Source organism: Trichomycterus rosablanca, chromosome 2 (genome assembly GCF_030014385.1).
Source record: "Trichomycterus rosablanca isolate fTriRos1 chromosome 2, fTriRos1.hap1, whole genome shotgun sequence".
Lineage (NCBI taxonomy): Eukaryota > Metazoa > Chordata > Actinopteri > Siluriformes > Trichomycteridae > Trichomycterus > Trichomycterus rosablanca.
In genome coordinates, this window is record NC_085989.1 from 22,575,673 (window position 1) to 22,599,055 (window position 23,383).

Consider the following 23,383-nt stretch of genomic DNA (forward strand, 5'->3'; position numbering starts at 1 on the left):
ACTACAGTCAGTAATTGTAGAACTACAAATTGCTTCTATATGATAAGTGGAGCTGATAAAATGGACAGTGAGTGTAGAAACAAGGAGGTTTTAATGTTATGGCTGATCGGTGTATAGTGTTTTCCTACTACTGTATAATATTAAATGGTTATGTATCGTCTATACTTTTTATATTTTTATTTTATAGTACTTGTATCTTGTATTTAATCATATTTCCCAAATGATGGAATCATAAAGGGATTAATAAGGGATGTATCATATATTTCAAAGCATTCAAAACAATGTTTTAAAATGCATTTTCAATGCATGCTCTCCCTGTGTCTGTGTGGGTTTCCTCCGGGTGCTCTGGTTTCCTCCCACAGTCCGAAGACATGCAAGTGAGGTGAATTGGAGATACAAAATTGTCCATGACTGTGTTTGACATTAACCTTGTGTGACCAGTAACTACCTGTTCTGTCATGAATGTAACCCAAGTGTGTAAAACATGACGTTAAAATAATACATAAATAATACCTTTTAATGTAAAAAGTGATATTTTGAAATTAGATACTAAACCCTGATATACACTATATGGTCAAATATATGTTAGTCTTGATTTGCATTGTTTTATGTCAAGTTAAGTCACTAAATATGTCCAAATACCATAATAACCATGATTTTATTTTCCAAACAAATATCAAACCTCTAAGTTTTGTAGATGTAAGATGAAAGGCTCCTATCATTTATTTGTGACTGTGAGATTGTCAAAGGCGCCCTGCCTAGTTAGAAAGAACACACTGTGGTGGAATCTGGAGCTTTGCAGATTCTCTCTCTGGGTTTAATTTAGAGAAAAAATAAGCTTTGCCAGAGTGGGTATGCTGGTGTTTGATATGTCACCACAGCATGAAGCCCATCCTCCCCAGCTACGATTAATAAAGCAATCAATAAAAAGATGATAGAATCAAAAGAACACAAATATAACTTGGCCTTTATTGAGTGGGGGAATTTGGAGTCTTGCTGTGTTGCTTTGAACACTAAGGAGCAGGAGAAATGGGATCAGACAGACCATGGAGGAAAGTTGTTATTGGGAGGCTCGAAAGAAGAAAAGAAGGCAGAATGCTGGGTATTACGGGACATGTCCACTTAAATTTTCTTTTTCTGCATGCTGCTGCACCTACTCTCTCTCTGCTTGATGTTTTTTTGGGTTTGGTAAGTGTGAATTAGAGGTCTGTCATGTTGAACTTCTGTTTGATAAATAAAGCAAGCACACTTATCTGTATAATTAGATTTCCTTCACTAGATTTGCTAGAACATTAAATGAATAAGGTTGCAGGTGGAGACATAAAGGATAAGGAATGAAAACGGTAATTATGTTGATTTATAATACTCAGAATTAGACTTTGAATGAGCTTTGAGAATTAGTGTTTACTAACAAATTCTAAAAAAATGAATAATAAGCATCCAAATTCCAAGTTCAGATAATAAAAAATTAAAATGTATTTAGTGTTTTAAAGGAAACCTGTATAAGTCATGGTGATAAGTGAAGAACAGAACTAGAAAAGAGGAAGAGGTGTCACTAGTCAAAGCTCATTGAACAGTCATAGGCTTATTCCACCCAAGAGCAAGACAGTGCTTCAGACGTTCTTTTGTGGCCACTTCCGTCAGACTGCATAACATTAGCAGAATATACAGGCTTTCCTCATACTGACCAGCCAGCCCCACAAACACACACACTAACTCAAAAATCCTTCTCCCTCATCTTCTCCTGCACTTGACCTTGTTAAACATTGCACACAAAACACATTTATTTGTATGTATGTGTGTATATATATATATATGTGTGTGTGTGTATGTGTGTGTGTATATATATGTATATATATATATATATATATATATGTATATATATATATATATATATATATATATATATATATATATATATATATATATATATATACAGTGTATCACAAAAGTGAGTACACCCCTCACATTTCTGCAGATATTTAAGTATATCTTTTCATGGGACAACACTGACAAAATGACACTTTGACACAATGAAAAGTAGTCTGTGTGCAGCTTATATAACAGTGTAAATTTATTCTTCCCTCAAAATAACTCAATATACAGCCATTAATGTCTAAACCACCGGCAACAAAAGTGAGTACACCCCTAAGAGACTACACCCCTAAATGTCCAAATTGAGCACTGCTTGTCATTTTCCCTCCAAAATGTCATGTGATTTGTTAGTGTTACTAGGTCTCAGGTGTGCATAGGGAGCAGGTGTGTTCAATTTAGTAGTACAGCTCTCACACTCTCTCATACTGGTCACTGAAAGTTCCAACATGGCACCTCATGGCAAAGAACTCTCTGAGGATCTTAAAAGACGAATTGTTGCGCTACATGAAGATGGCCAAGGCTACAAGAAGATGGCCAATACCCTGAAACTAGGCTGCAGCACAGTGGCCAAGATCATCCAGTGTTTTAAAAGAGCAGGGTCCACTCAGAACAGACCTCGCGTTGGTCGTCCAAAGAAGCTGAGTGCACGTGCTCAGCGTCACATCCAACTGCTGTCTTTGAAAGATAGGCGCAGGAGTGCTGTCAGCATTGCTGCAGAGATTGAAAAGGTGGGGGGTCAGCCTGTCAGTGCTCAGACCATACGCCGCACACTACATCAAATTGGTCTGCATGGCTGTCACCCCAGAAGGAAGCCTCTTCTGAAGTCTCTACACAAGAAAGCCCGCAAACAGTTTGCTGAAGACATGTCAACAAAGGACATGGATTACTGGAACCATGTCCTATGGTCTGATGAGACCAAGATTAATTTGTTTGGTTCAGATGGTCTCTAGCATGTGTGGCGGCAATCAGGTGAGGAGTACAAAGATAAGTGTGTCATGCCTACAGTCAAGCATGGTGGTGGGAATGCCATGGTCTGGGGCTGCATGAGTGCAGCAGGTGTTGGGGAGTTACATTTCATTGAGGGACACATGAACTCCAATATGTACTGTGAAATACTGAAGCAGAGCATGATCCCCTCCCTCCGGAAACTGGGTCGCAGGGCAGTGTTCCAGCATGATAATGACCCCAAACACACCTCTAAGACGACCACTGCTTTATTGAAGAGGCTGAGGGTAAAGGTGATGGACTGGCCAAGCATGTCTCCAGACCTAAACCCAATAGAACATCTTTGGGGCATCCTCAAGCGGAAGGTGGAGGAGCGCAAAGTCTCGAATATCCGCCAGCTCCGTGATGTCGTCATGGAGGAGTGGAAAAGCATTCCAGTGGCAACCTGTGAAGCTCTGGTAAACTCCATGCCCAGGAGAGTTAAGGCAGTTCTGGGAAATAATGGTGGCCACACAAAATATTGACACTTCAGGACCTTTCACTAAGGGGTGTACTCACTTTTGTTGCCGGTGGTTTAGACATTAATGGCTGTATATTGAGTTATTTTGAGGGAAGAATAAATGTACACTGTTATATAAGCTGCACACAGACTACTTTTCATTGTGTCAAAGTGTCATTTTGTCAGTGTTGTCCCATGAAAAGATATACTTAAATATCTGCAGAAATGTGAGGGGTGTACTCACTTTTGTGATACACTGTATATATATATATATATACACACACACACATAGTTGCACCTACTCTCTGCTTGATGTTTTTCTGGGTTTGGTAAGTGTGAATTAGAAGTCTGCCATGTTCATTGAACAGAATAAACAAATTGAGACGGTCTATTGCTTTGTATAAAATTTTAGACTTTAGATTCCACTGATACACATCCTCACATGACTTTAAATAAATGCGTCTGCAGCTATTGTTCATGTATTATAATTATGGCCATACCAATACAAGATATGAAATTGATTGAACAGCAGAGGTCTTTGTCCGGATGGCTCTGTGGGTAGCACTGTTGCCTTATAGCGAGTAGGTCCTGGGTTTGATTCCCAGGTGGAGGGGAAGGCATGCAGTCAGGTTAATTGGAGCTACTAACTATTGCTCGAGTGTAAATGTGTGTGTTTTGTGTAGTCACATCAAGGATAAAGCTTTGATAAACAATCAATGAATAATGTCTTTGTCCAAGAACTTCCAGAGGTTCTTTTATGAAAATTATGGGTAGCACTGTCGCCTTACAGCAAGAAGGTCCTGGGTTCGATCCCTAGGTGAGGCAGTCCTGGTCCTTTCTGTGTGGAGTTTTCATGTTCTCCCTGTGTCTTTGTGGGTTTTCTTTGGGTGCTCTGGTTTCCTCCAACAGTACAAAAACATGCAAGTGAGGTGAATTGGAGACACTAAATTGTTCATGACTGTGTTTGATATAACCTTGTGAACTGATGAATCTTGTGTAATGAGTAACTACCGTTCCTGTCATGAATGTAACCAAAGTGTAAAACACGACGTTAAAATCCTAATAAATAAACAAACAAACATAGGTGTTGGTCCGGGTGGCTCAGTGGGTTTGATTCCCAGGTGGAGGGGAAGACATGCAGTCAGGTTAATTGGAGCTACTAAAATTGCTCTGAGTGTGAGTTTTTGTGTAAATGTGTGTGTTTTTGCCCTGTGATGACTGGCAACCTGTCCGGGGTATTTCCTACCTTTTGCCCAGCGAATTAGTCTCATCAAGGATAAAGCTTTGGTAAACAATCAATGAATAATGTCTTTGTCCAAGAACTTCCACAGGTTGTTTTACGAAAGTGCGTGTGTGTGTGGTATCGTATCCTTGGTTACAAATAAACACAACATACATACAACAACTTATTATTACTTTGGTGCTAAAAAGTAAAATATTGTAAATTGTGTAAAAAGTCCAAATAATGCTTAATCGTTATGATTTAGTACAACCCTGAATAACGTTGAGTAGCTTTGTGGAGAACGACAGAATTAATTTTGTCTGATTTTAAAATTGTTATATTTGTGGCGATGTGACATCATGCATCATGTGACGTTGGTAAGATGGCGGACGTAGTACATCTGAGGTTGCATGCATACTGCACACTTGCGTACTGAAAGAGCTTACTGCTTTACCGACCAAGCAGTGCGCACTGCCTCGAATCTAGTACATACTGTTTAAGTATGCGATTTCAGACGCAGCCATGGTGTCATTAAAGTGTCGATGTCATGATTGGCTGGTAATTTTTCTGTGACCATAGAAAGAACTAATTTGACTGGAACTATTAAAGACTACATAAAACAGTAGTCTGTTGGTCAAGGTCAGGAAGAAAACCCAAGTGAAGCAAGCTTAATATCACAGTGGGCTTTAAAAGCTGATGTGCAATAAAGTAGCTACTAAATCTGCCTTTTTTGTTTATGTGATCAGCAACAAACATCAACCCTTAAGCAGATGGACTGCTTTCAGTAGCTGTATATCCATAATGTTTAACTGCATGCTAGGCCTAGCTTATAAAACAATCAGTTAATATATGCAATAGATAAATGTACCTAATAAAGTGCTTGATACATGTATATACAGCTACATTTAAGGTAGTGATTGCTCGTCTTGCTGTGTTTGCTCCCTCAGCGAGTTGCCTCACTCTCCACGGAACCTGCAGGCCAGCCTGAATTCTACAGACAGCCGCAGCGTGCACCTCTCCTGGATGAGACCCTTCGACGGCAACAGCCCCCTGCTGCACTATGTGGTGGAACTCTCCGAGAACAGTAAGCATTGCCCACTCTGCATTAACCGCTGCTTCCAGGGGAGCCTACGTCTCTCTCTATAGTCGATAAATTGATGTTGTGGCGATGACCTGTTGTAATTGACCTCATATGCAGGCTTGCTTCTAGTGTGCAACCATGTTCTTTACTAAAGAAGTAAGAAGTGTTCATTCTTCAACAGTACCCCCAATGTAAATAAAGAAGCTGTATCTACCGTAGCTGTATCTCTACTGTAGCTGTATGTTTTATGAATTTATAAGTATTCATTTACTTGTCCAGTGCTTGGTTAAGTCACATTTGTCAGTTCTAATACCCAGTAGTCATTTTGGATTTGGATGATTTACAAAACATGGCGTAAAATAATGTATTCATTCCTTTCTTCAGCTTCTGCAAGTTTAGTTATGGAGCTGTTTTATACAGCATTTTTGGTTTCTATAGACATTTAAGGGCATAAACTTTCAACTTCTACACTGTTATGCTGAGAAACAAACGTTCCTCCTAGTTCCTCCTCCTTTTTGGCCAAATGGAATAGGTTCTATACAAAATCTTTAAACTGTGCACCTTTTTTTTTCTCATTAATCCTGACCAGAAGTTCCTGCTACTAAAAAGTGTCTAAAAACCACAATGCTACCACCATTTTTTATATTTGGGTTGGTGTTATCTGGTGTTGTGCCTTGTGTTGTTAGAAATACCCAACGGATACTACTTAAAATTCAGGCATAAAAGGTCAACTTTAGTCTCATCAGACAACAAGACTTAAGTGCTTTTTATTTGCAACTATAAAGGCCAGGTGTTGTTTTAATAATCAATGGATTTAAACTGATAGTCAATGAATTAACCCTTTATAGTCAATTATAAGTCACTTTAAGCTTTTCATATAAAGCATTAGTTTTTAAATTTTTTAATTGGTAAAACATACTTTTTTATTCTAATTATGCATTTTTCCTTTTTTACTATCAATCTAGTTGTAACCAATTACCCAGTTATATGTCCTCTACTGCTGCAGACCCTACATTGACCGTGGAGGGCTGTAGCGCAGACACACCCCCTCTGACAAAGTGTGTTGTTGCACTGATCTCCATTATACATCCCCAGTTTCTGTGCAGGCACCACTGTCTGTCAAAAATGTTTAAAAAATATTGTAATGCATTTTGTCTTATGAGTGGTAAAAGTGGTATCTGGATTACCAGAGGATGTGCCCAGATTGGTGGCTGTTGTTTGATTGGAATGACTCAGCTAGTAAACCAACACCATGCTCCAACATCATGTCCAAATGCCAAATAAAGCAAACTGATTTGCCCAAAGTGTGAGTGGACATTGAGGAATGTGCTGTGGCGAAGCTGTATGATATTGGTGTATGGGTGAAATGCCGCTGGGAAGTTTTTTAGTCACCGAATGAGAATCCAACTAAGATCTAGACATCTACTGATTTCTCAATATAGCATTCACCAATATGACATGATAACGTGTTTAAACTGAGCTTTTCAAAATTAAGCTTCTTAATTAGTTATATTTTCTAACCACCCTCATTTTTGAGAGCTGCCAAAAAGTCAGTTTCAAGGATGATGAAGCTTAATTAGCTACATTATCTTATTATTTTTTTAAATTATTTTACTTGTAGTTTACCTGTAGCTGTATCAGGCAGGCTCTCATATAGTGTGCTTACACCATCATGTATGAATAAGTAACTAAAAGTTCCTCTTCTGGTTTTTATAGTAATTCTAATTCTAGTAATTCATTAAAACCACCTCCTTGTTTCTACACACATTGTCCATTTTATCGGCTTCACTTACACTTTTGTAGTTCTACAATTACTGAATGTAGTCCATCTGTTTCTCTACATACTTTTTAGCCTGCTTTCACCCTGTTCTTCAGTGGTCAGGACTCCCACAGGACCACTACATAGCAGGTATTATTTAGGTGGTGGATCATTCTCAGCACTGCAGTGACAATAACATGGTGGTGGTGTGTTAGTGTGTGTTGTGCTGCTATGAGTGAATAAGACACAGCAATGCTGATGGAATTTTTAAACACCCCAGTGTCCCTGCTGGACTGAGAATAGTCCACCAACCAAAAATATCCAGCCAACAGCGCCCTGTGGGCAGCGTCCTGTGACCACTGATGAAGGTCTAGAAGATGACCAACTCAAACAGCAGCAATAGATGAGCGATCGTCTCTGACTTTACATCTACAAGGTGGACCAGCTAGGTAGGCGTGTCTAATAGAGTGGACAGTGAGTGGACACGGTATTTAAAAACTCCAGCAGCGCTGCTGTGTCTGATCCACTCATACCAGCACAACACACACTAACACACCACCACCATGTCATTGTCACTGCACTGCACTGCTGATCATCCACCACCTAAATAATATCTGCTATGTGGTGGTCCTGTGGGAGACCTGACCATTGCAGAACAGGGTGAAAGCAGGCTAAAAAAGTATGCAGAGAAACAGATGGACTACAGTCAATAATTGTAGAACTACAAAGTGCTTCTATATGGTAAGTGGATCTGATAAAATGGACAGTAGAAACAAGGTGGTTTTAATGTTATGGCTGATCAGTGTATATAAATGGTTGTAAAGGTTTCTTAATTGTTCTTTACAAGACAATTAACAAAAAAAAGCCTACATGTGTTTACAAACCATTTCCTTATTTTTTTATTTTTCATTTTTATTCAGGAACTTTAACATCATCTTTGATAGCATTAGTAACATAACAACGGTGCTATTCTACCAAATCCCTGTGTCATCGCGCCTCTATGGCCTGGTCTATGTTTACACTGGTAGATTTGAAAAGGCATTTTGTCTTACCCATTCAACCACACCAAAACAATTTTTCGGATCATGAAACCTGTTATAATATGGCCGGCTACACTCAACTGTAGCGTTAAAGCCATGGCTCAGACACTGGAACATGCCCAGGATGGTGTTTTTTTTATTTTTTATATTGTTTGTGTTTCAGTATGGAGAACAGGCACTCAGGTGGCGCAACGGTCTATTACGCCAGTCCAGCACCACTGAGATCCGGATTTCAATCTTAGCAGGAGCTGTTGTCTGGCAGGGTGTATACACAGACATGATTGGCTATGTTTCAGGCAGTGACCAAAGCCCTGCTATAGATTGGCACTCTGTACAGGATATTCCTGCTTTGCACCCAGTGGTTGATGAAAATAAAGTGTGGGGAAAACTTTTGGGAGTTATTATTATTATTATTAGTAGTAGTAGTAGTAGTACTGTAGTAGTAGTAGTATTTGTCTGTCTTTCTTTACCTCTTTTTTTATAATTTGTCTATGCTAGTGTGGACTAGGACTTATGCAAAACTATGTTGCCTTATTAAACAACTTAATCCTGCACAATCAATACAAAGTGTTGTTTACTATTCACACCCAACTTTATTTAACATTAATTATGTCTATAAATGTATCTTTAGCCACCATCTACCAAATTATACGTAGGTAGCTTAGCAGCTAAACTAATAACCTCTTATATTTCTATTTCCTCATTAGCTTGCTAACATGCTGGCAATCTTGTGGTAATACGAATTTCTCTACATACCTTTTTAGCCTGCTTTCACCCTGTTCATCAATGGTTAGGACCACCACAGAGCAGGTATTATTTAGGTGGTGGATCATTCTCAGCACTGCAGTGACAATGACATGGTGGTGGTGTGTTAGTGTGTGTTGTGCTGGTATGAATGGATCAGACACAGCAGCGCTGCTGGAGTTTTTAAATACCGTGTCCATTCACTGTCCACTCTATTAGACACTCCTACCTAGTTGGTCCACATTGTAGATGTAAGGTCAGAGACGATCACTCATCTATTGCTGCTGTTTGAGTTGGTCATCTTCTAGACCTTCATCAGTGGTCACAGGATGCTGCCCACAGGGCACTATTGGCTGGATATTTTTGGTTGGTGGACTATTCTCAGTCCAGCAGTGACAGTGAGGTGTTTAAAAACTCCATCAGCGCTGCTGTGTCTTATCTACTCATACCAGCACAACACACACTGCAGTGCTGAGAATGATCCACCACCCAAATAATACCTGCTCTGTAGTGGTCCTGTGGGGGTCCTGACCATTGAAGAACAGGGTGAAAGCAGACAAAAAAAGTATGTAGAGAAACAGATGGACTAGAGTCAGTAATTGTAGAACTACAAAGTGCTCCTATATGGTACGTGGAGCTGATAAAATGGACAGTGAGTGTAGAAACAAGGAGGTGGTCATAATGTTATGCCCGATCGGTGTGTATATAAAACAAGTTCCTATCTATAAAGGGTTAAATAGATGAAACAAATAATCTTTAGTAATTGTAATTCTATAAATATTTTGGCACTGGCTATGCCCCCTTCATTAAAGTACACTCACTTAATTAAGCTTTGATTTCAGCCTCATGCTGATCCGCACAGTGCAGTCCTTTGTACAATATTCAAGCTAATATCTCTAAAGAGCCTGATAAAAGCCTGATGATGTTTGATCTGATCATTAAGTATTAATAATTGCCTGCTAGGGTTCTTCTGGGGAATCTGGGCTCAAACATGATGTTTGATTAGTAGGCTTGATAAGAGTCCTGTACTAACTGAATAAGACAGCTACACTAACTACACTTTGAATATTGCTGTATGATTGCCTTTGCATATTTATCTAAATATGAACATGTTTTGAATGATTGCAGATTCTCCATGGAGGGGGTACCTACCGAATGTAGACCCAAAGCTGACAGAGGCCTTGGTGACTGGTCTCACACCAGCTCGCACCTACCAGTTTAGAGTGTGTGCTGTCAATCAAGTGGGAAGAGGACAGTACAGCTCGGAGACTAACCGGTAAGCGAGGGAAGAGGGGGTGGAGTCATGAAGTTTAACTACGTCGTTGACTGACCACTTTTTTCTTTGGCTATTTTATTAACTGTCCTATTATTAACCGTATTATTGACAAGATGGGTATTTAGTTACTGACTGTAGCCAGTATGCTGTATTATTTCCATGTCCACGTGCACTATTGTTGAACCCCCAGTCTCAGTACTTGGTGAAACATCCTTTTGCCTTGATTACCTTTAATAAGTGGTTTCAGTAAATGCTAACAAGCTTCTTGTGTAATCCTCACCTATTCCTCTAATGCAAAAGCTTCCAGCTCATTGATGTTTGAGGGCTTTTGGATGCCTTTTGTGTTGCAACTGCTTTATTTAAATCCCACCAAAGATTTTTAATAGGATTTAAATTTGGAGACTAAAAGCATCACTCCAGGATATTACAGGAATGATTCTTTGTTTAGTTTCACTACAGAAGACATAACAACATTCCTTGGTATTTCTGTGAATCCATGATGCCATGATGCCAGTTACACGGTAGATATTAGCAGTTTTCTAATTGCAAGTATATATAGCTTTATTTTTGTAATCAAAAATAGTAACAGGATTTGTGTAAGTTTGTGTAAGTTGATGTGTTAGAAGCAGGAAAAATGGGCAAGTGTAAGGATTTGAGCGAGTTTGACTAGGACCAAATTGTGATGGCTAGACGACTGGGTCAGAGCATCTCCAAAACTGCTCTTGTGGGGTGTTCCCGGGCTGCAGTGATCAGTATCTATCAAAAGTGGTCCAAGGGAGGAACAGTGGTAAACCGATGACAGGGTCATGGGCGGCCAAGGCTCATTGATGCACATAGGGAGCAAAGGCTGGCCCGCCTGGTCCGATCCAACAGACGAGCTACTGTAGCTCAAATTGCTGAAAAAGTTAACGCTGGTTCTGATAGAAAGGTGTCAGGATACACAGTGCATCACAGTTTGTTGCATATGGGGCAGCATAGCCGCAGACCAGTCAGCCTTCGCTTCCCATGTGCATCAATGAGCCTTGGCTGCCCATGACCCTGTCGCCGGTTTACCACTGTTCCTTCCTTGGAACACTTTTAATAGATACTGACCACTGCAGACCGGAAACAGCCCCCAAGAGCTGCAGTTTTGGAGATGCTCTGACCCAGTCGTTTAGCCATCACAATTTGGCCCTTGTCAAACTCTTAAATCCTAACGCATTTTTCATGCTTCTGTGTGTGTGTGTATTTATGTACATATTGCATGTGCTTAATCAAATAAAGCCAAAAGGGGTTCATTGCCCCTACTTATTTGTAGCAACAAAAATCAACAAAATATGTAATTTAACCAGGGTTGTTTAAAATGTTGCATAATTTCATGTCCGTCTACAGGAGAAACACATTATTTTATTTTAAGGTAGCTATGCCACACACTGGCAGAAAGATCATTTTGTACATTTACATTTACCCGGAACCACCAGCAATGGTACTGCTTTTTTTACATTCTGTACTATTTAGCACCCTGTGAATTGGCTCACAGCAGCAGTACATTTTTATTTCAGTGAGTGGAAAGTATCAAGAAACAGCCTTAACCATTTTGCTATCATACTCTGATGGAGCGAGGATAAATATATCCCAATGATGTAGCTCGGCTGATGTCTGGTGCCTGCCATGTGATTTCAAATGTGATTTTCCTGTCATGCACAGCCCGCAGCTCTCTGGGTGAGAACTCGGGCAATGAGTAGCAGGCCTGTGCTCACACCACACACTGTAATCAGCTCCATGAGTCGCTCACATCCACGCTGCCTGTAGCTGTGGGTGGTAGACGCTTCATTCCCACTGGCACCAGCAGCCCTTATCAGTGCCAGACGTGCTAAAACATGGCACCTCTGCTTAGGGAAGAGAACGGAAGTGCAATTTTCACGTGCCCTTAATGTAATCTAGTTTTAAAATGAGTCACTTTACTTGTGAAAGCTTGCACTTTGATATAAATAGTTTAGCAGGTTCTGATTTGCTGCAAGCTAATGAAAAGCTGGTGCAAACTTGAAGACATATGTGTTGCACGATGTGCCACAAAACAAACTGTGCCATTTATTTTCTTAAGTTGCCAAGACAGTGGCAGTAAAAGGAACGTACAGGCCACTGATTAGCATTTCTTAACAACCCCTTCAGACTTTATTTTTGTGGGCTAATTAAGTTGGGCAACATACCAGCATGCTATAAAAATGGGCAGTCATGTAGAATGGGTGCCACATAGCAACATGGGTTCTGGGGACCACTTCACACTCACTTTTATTTTACATTCCCAAAAATCTCTAGAAGATCAAGTTAAATTGTTCCTAGTTGTTAGAGAGCAAGCAAAATACAATACACTATATGGACAAAAGTATTGAGACACCCCTTCTAATTTTGGAATTCAGGTGTTTCAGCCACAATAATTGATAACAGGTGTAAGAAGTCAGTTATATCAAGGAAATTATATGCTTCCAATTTTGCAGCAACAGTTTAGAAAGGGCCTGTTCCCCTGTACACATAGCAAGCTCTATAAAGACATGAAGAAAAGCTTGGTTTAAAGAAGCATGCTGAACAGATCCCTGACATCAATGCCCAGCCATACAAATGCTTTTTTTGATTGAATGGGCACAGATTCCCACAGATATACATTAAAGACTTGTGCGAAGCCTTCTTAGAAGAATGGCTGTTGTTATAGCTGAAACGATCACTTCAAGGTCACTTTATTTTAATACCGGTTGTTTTTGAAATTGGATGTCCAATGAGGTCATGATCAGGTCAGATCATTTTTACTGAACATGCTGTTTAAGGCCTCACTAAATTCACTGGAAAATATGCTTCATTTTACGACAGTCATTAAATGACACTCATGGATTGAATAATAGAATCAATGGAAGCTACAATACACAACACAGTCCACCAGCTGCTCCCTCTCAAAGACCAAAATACTCGTCTGTGTTTTGACACCGTCCACAGAATTGGTTTGGATATTTCCAAGGTCAGTTACCTGTATAGTGTTTTTAGCTGCTTTAGACTTCGACATCTTGGACATTTTGTCTAACCGATTGCTAATGTAACCAAGCGTCTTTAGAGTTAGCTGAGTTTATAAAGAAAGAAATAAACTGTACATAGACAAACTATCGGGAGCATAATACTTTACTGGCTTGTTCTTTTGAGGCGCAGTACAGACTACACAGAGATGATCACGTGTGTAGAGAAGCACACTTTTCCATTAATTATCAAATCCCAAAAGGAACAAAATGCACTCAATACGTAAACACATATATCTAACATTGTCAGCACACTACACCACAGAAAAGTCTGTTACATTAGATTAATTGCAGTATGATTGCCAGGACCGCCCTATATACGTAGCATATTGCGCCCCATGTTTCATACGCTACACGAATGAAACATGTTAAATCGCTAAACACAAACCCTAAATTTGTAATTTTACAGCAAGTATACAGGAAAAGGCTCATTCCATGGTCCATGATGTGATTTTCACAGCCGTGAATTGGGTAGGGCCTTACTTATAAACACTGAGGAAGAATAGGCAACAACCTGTCACACATTCAACCTGTCACACATTCACCCAGTCAATCCTCACTCACTCAAACCTGGGGCATGTTAGAGCACCAGAACAACCAAAATAAAAATAATATAATAGAAATCAGTACAACTTAAATAAAAAAGAATGTAATATAATTCAGAACAACCAAAAAAGAATGCTGCTGGTTGCAGAACTGGAGCATAAATCTACAGATTGTGATCTTTGTGTCTTCTATTATTAATAACTAGAGGCTTAAGTTCAGTAGCATTATCTTTTTTCTAGCCAACCATAACACAAATCATATCAGTCTACCATATCAGTCATATCAGTGGGACACAGACCACAGGCACTTCTATCTGTACTCTCCCAGTGATTATCTCTACCCTATCTGAACACCTTGTTCCCAAACCACTGATAAAAGACTGCCACTGCCTCAAACATTAAAGTACAATTAAGAGACAACTACATTTTTTTTGCTCTTACTCTCTCTCTCTCTCTCTCTATGAATACACATTTTTTTTGCTTTATCTCTGGAAAATGATTCATGTCATCCAGGTTAATGGTGGGAGATAAACTAATGAGAGAGCATATTAACAGTTAAAGAGCTGTAGTAGCTTCTAAGCTCCGGCGTGACCTCAATGCTTATCTTTGAATAAGCGAAACAGGTTTGCAGACTAAGAAGGTTCAAGCAAATACTGTCAAAACCACTTTATTTTTTAAGCTTTCATTTAGCAATTATTGCCATGATTGGGTTTTTACTGGAGCTGATCACTGCTGGGTTTTGCTCTATTAGGAACCAGGTGCCTGATTAATATGTGGCATGTTGTGTTTTGGTTGCTGAATGTCTGTTAACGTTTAATTTGGTCCTGTGCCAGGCAGCTTGTGTGTATGCAGGTCTTGTTGATTAGAAGAAAGAAAGAATGAAAACAATTGCCCAAAATATACAGTTGAAAAAGCTGTTCGAATTACCTGGAGTTTTGCATTAATTAATCCTAAAATGTAGCCTAATCTACATTTCAATTCACTCTGATAAACAAATCCATTCTGCCTAAAGTAATAACACATTAAGTAAAAAAGAACATTTGTTTTTTACTTTTCATTTCTGGCTTAGAAGGGTAGCACTGGGACACAGCAGGTAGAGTGGGTACCACACAGCAGCATGGGTCCTGTGATTATATGTTCTGCCCCTCCTCTGTCTATAGTCTGTTAGGAGTTTGGTTTGTTCTTTACATGTGTGTGTGGGGGCTTTCTTTAAGTATTGTGGGGGTCCATATCCAAAAAACATGCAGAAAGTGTTTGGCTGCTCTAAATTAAGGGTTTTTTACCTGTGGGTTTGGCGTGAGTACCTGGGCACGACATTACAACATATTTTTATTTACTTCTAAAACTAAAGCAATTCATTTTTTACCCACAGGAGACATATTTGATTAGTCTCGCTTACCACACACACACGTTGAATGTTATCCAGTTCAGTCTGAAAAAGGACCGTTGGCTAGCAAAACTTAAAAATAGGGCTAACAGTGAAGATAAATCAGTGACAAAAGCGATGATTGCTATTATAGGACGTGTGTGTCTTTAAGAGAGGTGTATAGTGGGAGATGCTCTGTTTACAATATAAGTGATTCAGGAGTCGATTCGTATGAAGCAAAGCGTGTGCACGTCTTGAGTTTCTCTTCTCGGTCATCTTTCCGTTTTTACTGTTAATAATGAATGCTGCAGTTTTCAATAAATACCAGGTACTGCAGCATTTTGTGTGACTCGCTTTCCTTACTGGTCGGAGACTTAATTAAACTGGCTATTACCATAGAGCGGTAGCCAAGTCAGACTCGAGAGTTTTCTGTCAGTCAAAGCAGAGTATCCTGAACTAGCGAACTTGGCAATTAATGTACTTTTGCCTATGCTTGACTCTGTGAAGTAACATTTTCTGCTCTCATCTACATCAAAAGCAAGTTACACTTACGGTTTATGACTAGTTGAATTTCTATAATGTGCTCGAAGAATATGTTCTGCCGTGCTTTGAAAAGGATAAGGCTTTCAATATTTATTTAAATCGTATGTATGATGCACATAACGTTAATTATATTATTTTAGGGGGGGGCGCAAGTTCAAGATAGGCACACAAAAGGGGGTGCATGTCCAAAAAGGTTGAAAACCCCTGCTCTAAATTGCTGCTAGGAAGTAGAGAGTGCCTCTAGTAAGTGTATGGGTGGGCTGGGAGGTTGGTGCGTGACAGAATAGGTGGTTAAGTGAATTAGTGAGTGTGGAATTCTCTGCATTGAATTTTGCCTTGTCCTGAATTTTGCATTGTACCAATTGTGGCCCCAACCTGATTAAGCAGCTGTGTGAAGAAATTAATGTTTATAGTAAACTCTCTTATTACCCTCTTATTAAAAACTTCTACTGACAACAAAAGCCCGGGGCATTCCTATTAAAAACCCATTTCTCTAGTCACTGTCTGTAAGGAGTTTGGAATGCTCTTTTGCTGTGGGTTTCCATTGGGAATTCCGGTTTCATCCCACTTCCCTTAACATGCAGAAACTGGTTTGCCTCAGATTTTCTGAGATGGATTGGCAACCTATACAGGTTGCTTACACTAGCTTTCCGGGTAATTCCTGACCCACCACAAACCTAATTACATTTACATATATGGCATTTGGCAGTCGCCTTTATCGAAAGCAACTTATTGTAGCTAATTACAGTCAAGTTATTAAAGGCTTACTCAAGAGCCCAACAAAGGCAACTTTCCAGCAACCTTTTGATTACTAGTCCAGTACCTTAAGTGCTATGCTACCACTGCTCTGATTAAGATAAAGCAGTTAATCAAATTAATAAATGAATCAATAAAATTACTTATGTGGATTGTAAATGTGGAAGGATTGGGTTTTTCCAAGTCTGTGATAAACATTGGTTCATAAAAAAATGCTGTAATTCAAAGATTTAAATGAAATTTGAAAGACGTGTGTAGCTACATCTCAGTGAATAATAAATGAGTCATTAAAAAGCATGAAATCCCAAACAGAGGACAGGATGTTCTGGAGAAGCACTATTCATATGGCCACCAGCAGTCAGAATCACCTTGATGGCAAACTATCTACATATTGATTAAATTAAGCAGTGTTGCTGATTTACCTAGAGTGGAGTCCTTTAGAAATCCACCAAAAATGTGCAAGGCTAAAAAAAAAAAACTTCTAGATCTAGCACTCAGAAATCTCTTAATGGCAAACTATCTACACACTGAGTAAATTAGGTACGGTTGCTTCTTAACCTACAGTATATTGGCAGTCTTGTAGAAATCCACCAAGAACCCGAGGGTAGCAGCAAATTATCTTAAAAATTCCCTTGAGAGACACAGTCCAATGGGTAAAACAACACAAATTTTTAACACAACACTATATCTAAAGCAAAAGGCACCTTACATCAGCACCAAAATCTTGGAAGTACCATCATGTTTTGGGGCTGCTTTGCTTCAGGACCTGGACAACTTGCAGTCAGAAAGGAATCAATACATTTTTATCAATACATGTATTGATTATTCTTCCTGTAATTTTCAGGGAGTTTTTCCTTGCCACAGTCACCCTCGGCTTGCTCAACAGGGTTTTTTTGTATCTGTTGGTCCTGGATTTTGTAAAGTTGCTTTGAGACAATGTCTATTGTAAAAAGTGCTATATAAATAAAGTTGACTTGACTTGAATTTTAATTGTTTGAAGAATTTTTTTTAATGGAGGGAAGGGCCAGAGTAGTAATCATTTATCTATAGCTAAAATGCAACAAACCAACAACTTAATAAATTAATAAGGAAATTAGAGTTCAGATCTTAACACAACTGGGATGTTTCTGACCTGAAGTATATCTCTATCAGTTGCTATACTCTACTATTTATTAAATACATGGATTTATATACATTTTCCTGGCTGTGCTGTATATCAGTGGTCCCCAAAAAAGCTTAGGATTCACACTGATTTCCCATTCTATAGTTGCTCTATTTTAAATCCTGCCTACCCTGAAAAATAGGTTGGGAACCGCTGCTGTATATAAAAAATCAATAAAGACATTGATGTATCAATATTTCTCAACTGTTTAATCCTAAACAGGGTTGGCAGTAATACACACTAGCCAGACCAGCAATCTATTACAGACCAACAACCACCTAGAGACATATTTAGAGTGACCAATCCACTTTTAAGGTGTTTTGTGAGTTCGGCGCGCAGAGTGAAAACACATGTGGACGTGGCAAGAACTATCCAAACTCAAAAGGCTTACAGTTTATTCTCTGCAACTGTGCAGGGAATTAATTTCTCCGCGTATATACAGTATTTTTATTCGACTAAAAACTGTGAATGTTATATTGCTGGAAAAAAAAAAAAATTCTTTTTTTTTTTTTCCTTTTTTCACTGAAGGTGTCTAATACAACAGGCAGAGGTGTCTAATACAGCAGGCACCAGACTCCTGTGCTCAAGTATGTGGTGTTGAGCCAAAAGCTGGGAATATTTCTTCTGAAAATAAATTTTTTCCCCTACTGAAGGTGTCTAACACAGCAGGATGGGGTGTCTAATACAAGCTAGTCGTGTCAGGCGCTTTGCTGGAGACAGCCTGCTTAGGGACGAAGTTAGCTCGGGTTGGAGTGGTGCTTTAAAGGAGCCCATCATTCTTCTCCCTGCAGGCATATGTCTTCCTGCGCACTGTCACATCTGTCCTTTTTGGCCTTATTAAGCAGTGGCAATAGTAAATGCCTGACGAGCCCATAAAAACAGACTAGAACAGCCGATAATGAGCCTGCACACGTGTTCACACTCCAGTTTACTCACCTCCAGGTTTTTGTGCTCAAAAAGGGCTGCTCGGCAACACTGGCATGAATATTAACACCAAATAAAACTCCCTTTAATTGTTGTTCATGTAAATACTGTGGCTGCTCTGTTATTATGGGATTGGCATTTTCAATGTGTATGCTTATGAATATTCCTAGATTTCTTATGATGGATTTTTTATGTAACAACAGGAACAAACATTATTTTAATGGTTTTCAATTCCCAGTTCAGAAACCGTTTCTCTGTTTCACTGCCACAATCTCTCAGGCTGTACCTTTGCCCATATTTGCACATATGTACCGCCAAACTAATTAATGGTCATATCTGCATTATTTGTGCACAGAGGCAGATGTTTATTATCCACTGATTTAATGTTAATTTGTAGGGCTTCTGTGTAAAAGCTACTTAAAGGACAGGACAAGAGACAAGCTGGTAGAGAGACTCCATATAAAAGCTAACAGAGCAACTTCTCCTTATGGCCATGATTAGGCAGATTTACAGAGCAAGAGCCACTATGACATTGGTTACTGAGGGCATTAATTATGAAATGGAATTCTGGGAAGAAATAACAAATGGTAGGAATTTTAAGAATGCAAAGACTATAAATCTGAATACTCCAATGATCCCATAAAAAATTAATGCAGATTTAACTGTCCATTAGCATGAAATACATAGGGCTGAACGAACCCATGGGATTTATGAAGCATCTAGCGCTGATGGATTTTAAACTCTATCATTTGATTAGAAAACATGTGTGGTAGAGATTGCATTTGAATGAAAACACACCTTCATGCCAGTTAACCCACGTTCTGTACGGTTGCCTGTACAGTAGTAAACCCTTCATATTGTCATTGCACAGTGTGCGACAAAATTGAGCAGCAATCCAACATATACAATAAGTAAACATAGGAACAAGAGATATATACATATATACACACACATATATAGTATGTATGTCTAAAGAAATCTTAAATATAAAGACTAAAACTATAATTATAAAAAAGACAATGGGTGAAATCAGCAGTGAGGTAGCAGTAGGGTATTGCACATGCTGAATAGCTTAAGCATATATTGCATGCTCTAGAAACAATAGTGCAGTAAGAATAAATATTAATATAAATTCTGATTTTTTTAAGGGTATGTAACACAATGATTAATTACTTACATGCAAGGCTGGCAGAGGGAGTAAATACCCCTGGGCTAATGTCTTCTTTAAAGTCTGTTATTCCGGTAATGAATGATTCTATTGTAAAATGTCCTGTTTTACTAAAAACACACATTATTCAAGCCTGTTCTTCTCAAGACACATAGGACAAATCTATACAAACATTTGTTATTTGATTTTTTAACATGAAAGTTGGCTTTACATTAAGATCTTGTCTAGACAAAAGGCAAGGCAAGTTTATTTGTATAGCACCTTTCATACAGTGGCAATTCAAAAAGCTTTACATAAAGAAAATTAAAAGCAATAAAACATTTCTGAGATCTAGAACCTCAGAAAGGCTTTTTACAATATAGTTACAATTAAAAGAACAAAATAAAACCAGAGAGAATAAAAAATTAAGAACAAGAAAAACTAAAAATGAAATATAAAGTAAATTAGCTTATAAAAAGTGCATTAAGATGCTTAAAATACAGGTTTTAAAATAAAGCTCAAGTGCAGTACTTTTAGTGCAAAATTTAGAGCTCAGTCATAGGCACAAGAAAAGTCAAGTCATAGTCTGTTCCAGTTACATGCAGCGTAACAGCTAAACACTGCTTCACCATGTTAAGTTTGTACTCTGGGCTCGACTTGCTGACCTGAGTCCATGGATCTAAGAGATCTGGCCGAATCTTTTCAGTGATTTATAGACTAGTAGCAGCACTTTAAACTCTATTCTGTAACTAACCGGAAGCCAGTGTAGAGATTTTAGAACTGGAGTGATGTGAACTCTAGTTCTTGTTGGGACACCAGACCCTTGATTCTGGATATACTTTTAAGATGATAGAAGGCTGTTTTGGTAATGGTTTTGATATGGCTACTGAGTGTGAGATCTGAGCCTATTAGAACATCAAGATTTTGGACTTGGTCTTTGGTTTTTAGAGACCGGGAACTGAGCTGTTCACTGACACAAATCCTCTTCTCTTTGCTGCCATACACAACATCTTTGTTTTGTCATTATTTAATTGTAGGAAATTTTGGCTCATCCAGCAAAAAGCAAGGGAAGTAGAAAAAAAGACATGCAGTATGGTGTTAATAAAAGGACACCACAAAAATCAAGTTTGTCTAAGACCTCTTGGATGTGCCTTATTTTCTCTGAGACAGTATTTTATTAATAGATTATAGAAAAGTTTGGCTTTTTGTGAAAACATTCTACTTCTGAAACTGTAAAGCATAGTAGAGGGAGCATAACAGTTGTGGGTTGCTATACTACATGAGGACCCAAACAGCTTTTAGTAGTTATGGGTACAATTGATTTAAAATTATTTTGTTTTTTTCTTTATAAGAGAATGTCAGGGTAGCCGCTCAAATGGCGCAGCGGTGAAGTACGCTAGCTCACCAGCTCTGCCTTTCCGACTAGGCTGGGCGGCAGTATGAACAACGATTGGCTGTTGTTCTTAGGGGTAAGAAAGTCGGATCATAGGTCCTCATAACTGGTGCGACTGCGGCCCCTGCTGGCTGACTGATGGCGCCTGCACAGGGCTGAGGAATAGTGCACAGTGCCTGTCAGGTGTATGAACTCGACTCGTGCAGGTGAAAAATGCAGTCTGTACTGACTGCGTACTGGAGGGGGCGTATGTCAGTCGAGAGGCATCTTCAGTCAGCGGTGAAGGGTCGAATCAGTATATAGAGGACGCATTCAGGGTAATTGGACTCGACTAGACTGGGGGATAAAAATTGGGGGGAAAAAAGAATGTCAGGGTAGCACTGCTGAGGTCATTTTGATCCAAATTAGCAACAGTATGTTTTAAAAAGAATGTGCTTTAAAATGGCCAATTCCTAAACAACCGAGATGCTGTGACATGATCAGTAGAGGGTCTAGAATTTGGCTTAAACCATCCTAAACAGCAGTAACAGGTTAATAAAAAGGATTCATATACATTTTCAGAACTTGACTATGAATCAGTATGTTTGATGAAGATCTAAAAATTACAAATGCTTGTATGTTATTAGTTTAGGCAGTTTGCCTAATATCACTCGGACAAAGAACAGCTTACAGTTTATACACAACTAATGCAGAAGTTCTGGTAAATCCATAGAGTTAACATAGTTGTATGAAAATGCAATAAAATTAACAATAAAATTAGCATTTTCCCAAAAAGGAAATTACAAAAAAGGGCTAGTAGATAATAACAGGGAGCGAAAGGTCTAAAGCATTTGCTTGAGCTTGTTTTTACTCTTGGCGCAGGATGGGATAAATGTCATTACAGATCAACACAGAAAAGGGCACAGCTTTTAAGCTTTTACCCTTCCTCAAGCTCTAGCAGAGCCCACACTGAGATGAAGAGTGTTCTACAGGTCACTGCAAGCAATAAAGTGCCCCTCGTCCCAGCAAATGGTCACGCTCTGATGACAGCTTGATTATACTTTTCTGTTAGTAATGGTAGAACTGTTGCTGCGTGTCGCTTTACGCAATATGTGCTTCATTATCTACATGTTGATGGGGTTGAAATGCTTTGAATTTGAATGTGTAGCTTGAATGCCTACAGCTTTAAATCAAGTATTTTTTATGTGGAATGACGTTATATTAGGGCTGTAAATAATTTAGGCTGGGACAGGTGTTCTTTTTATAATGCAGTGATGTAAATGTATTATTTATGGAGCCTTGGTGTTATAAGCAGTGACCTTACAGGACAGAGAACCCCAGGGTGCTTTAAGTGGACGAATCCAGCAGAAACTTTGAGTGCTTTTGACCAAGTGTGTGGATGCATCATGGTGAGCCAGATTGCGAAATTGACTATTAATCAGAGGGTTATATTTTTTAGCTAACCAGAAGTATTGCAGTGTTGCCCTAAAGCAAGTTAACTGAAGAGAATATAGCAAGCATTTGAATAAGGTCTATACACTGATCAGCCATAACATTAAAACCACCTCCTTGTTTCTACACTCACTGTCCATTTTATCAGCTCCACTTACCATATAGAAGCACTTTGTAGTTCTACAATTACTGACTAGTCCATCTGTTTATCTGAATGCTTTGTTAGCCCCCTTTCATGCAGTTCTTCAATGGTCAGGACTCTCCAAGGACCACCACAGTGCAGGTATTATTTGGGTGGTGGGTGATTCACAGCAATGCAGTGACACTGACATGGTGGTGGTGTGTTAGTGTGTGTTGTGCTGGTATGAGTGGATAAGACACATCAGCGCTGATGTAGTTTTTAAATACCTCACTGTCACTGCTGGGCTGAGAATAGTCCACCAACCAAATATATCCAGCCAACAGCACCCAGTGGGCAGCGTCCTGTGACCACTGATGAAGATCTCAAAGATGACCAACTCGGACAGCAGCAATAGATGAGCGATCGTCTCTGACTTTACGTCTACAATGTGGACCAACTAGGTAGGAGTGTCTAATAGAGTGGACAGTGAGTGGACACATTTAAAAAACTCCA

The 23,383-nt window shown here is 39.1% G+C and overlaps 1 protein-coding gene across 2 annotated transcripts in view; it reads left to right on the forward strand.

The window, feature by feature from the left end:
- sdk1a (sidekick cell adhesion molecule 1a) overlaps nucleotides 1-23,383 on the forward strand; it is a 563,685-nt gene that overhangs the window by 433,520 nt on the left and 106,782 nt on the right. For both annotated transcript variants that reach the window (XM_063012551.1, XM_063012559.1), the window contains exons 14-15: nucleotides 5,489-5,625; nucleotides 10,294-10,441. In XM_063012551.1, the coding sequence (XP_062868621.1) occupies nucleotides 5,489-5,625; nucleotides 10,294-10,441 (285 nt within the window). The remainder of the gene's footprint in view (nucleotides 1-5,488; nucleotides 5,626-10,293; nucleotides 10,442-23,383) is intronic.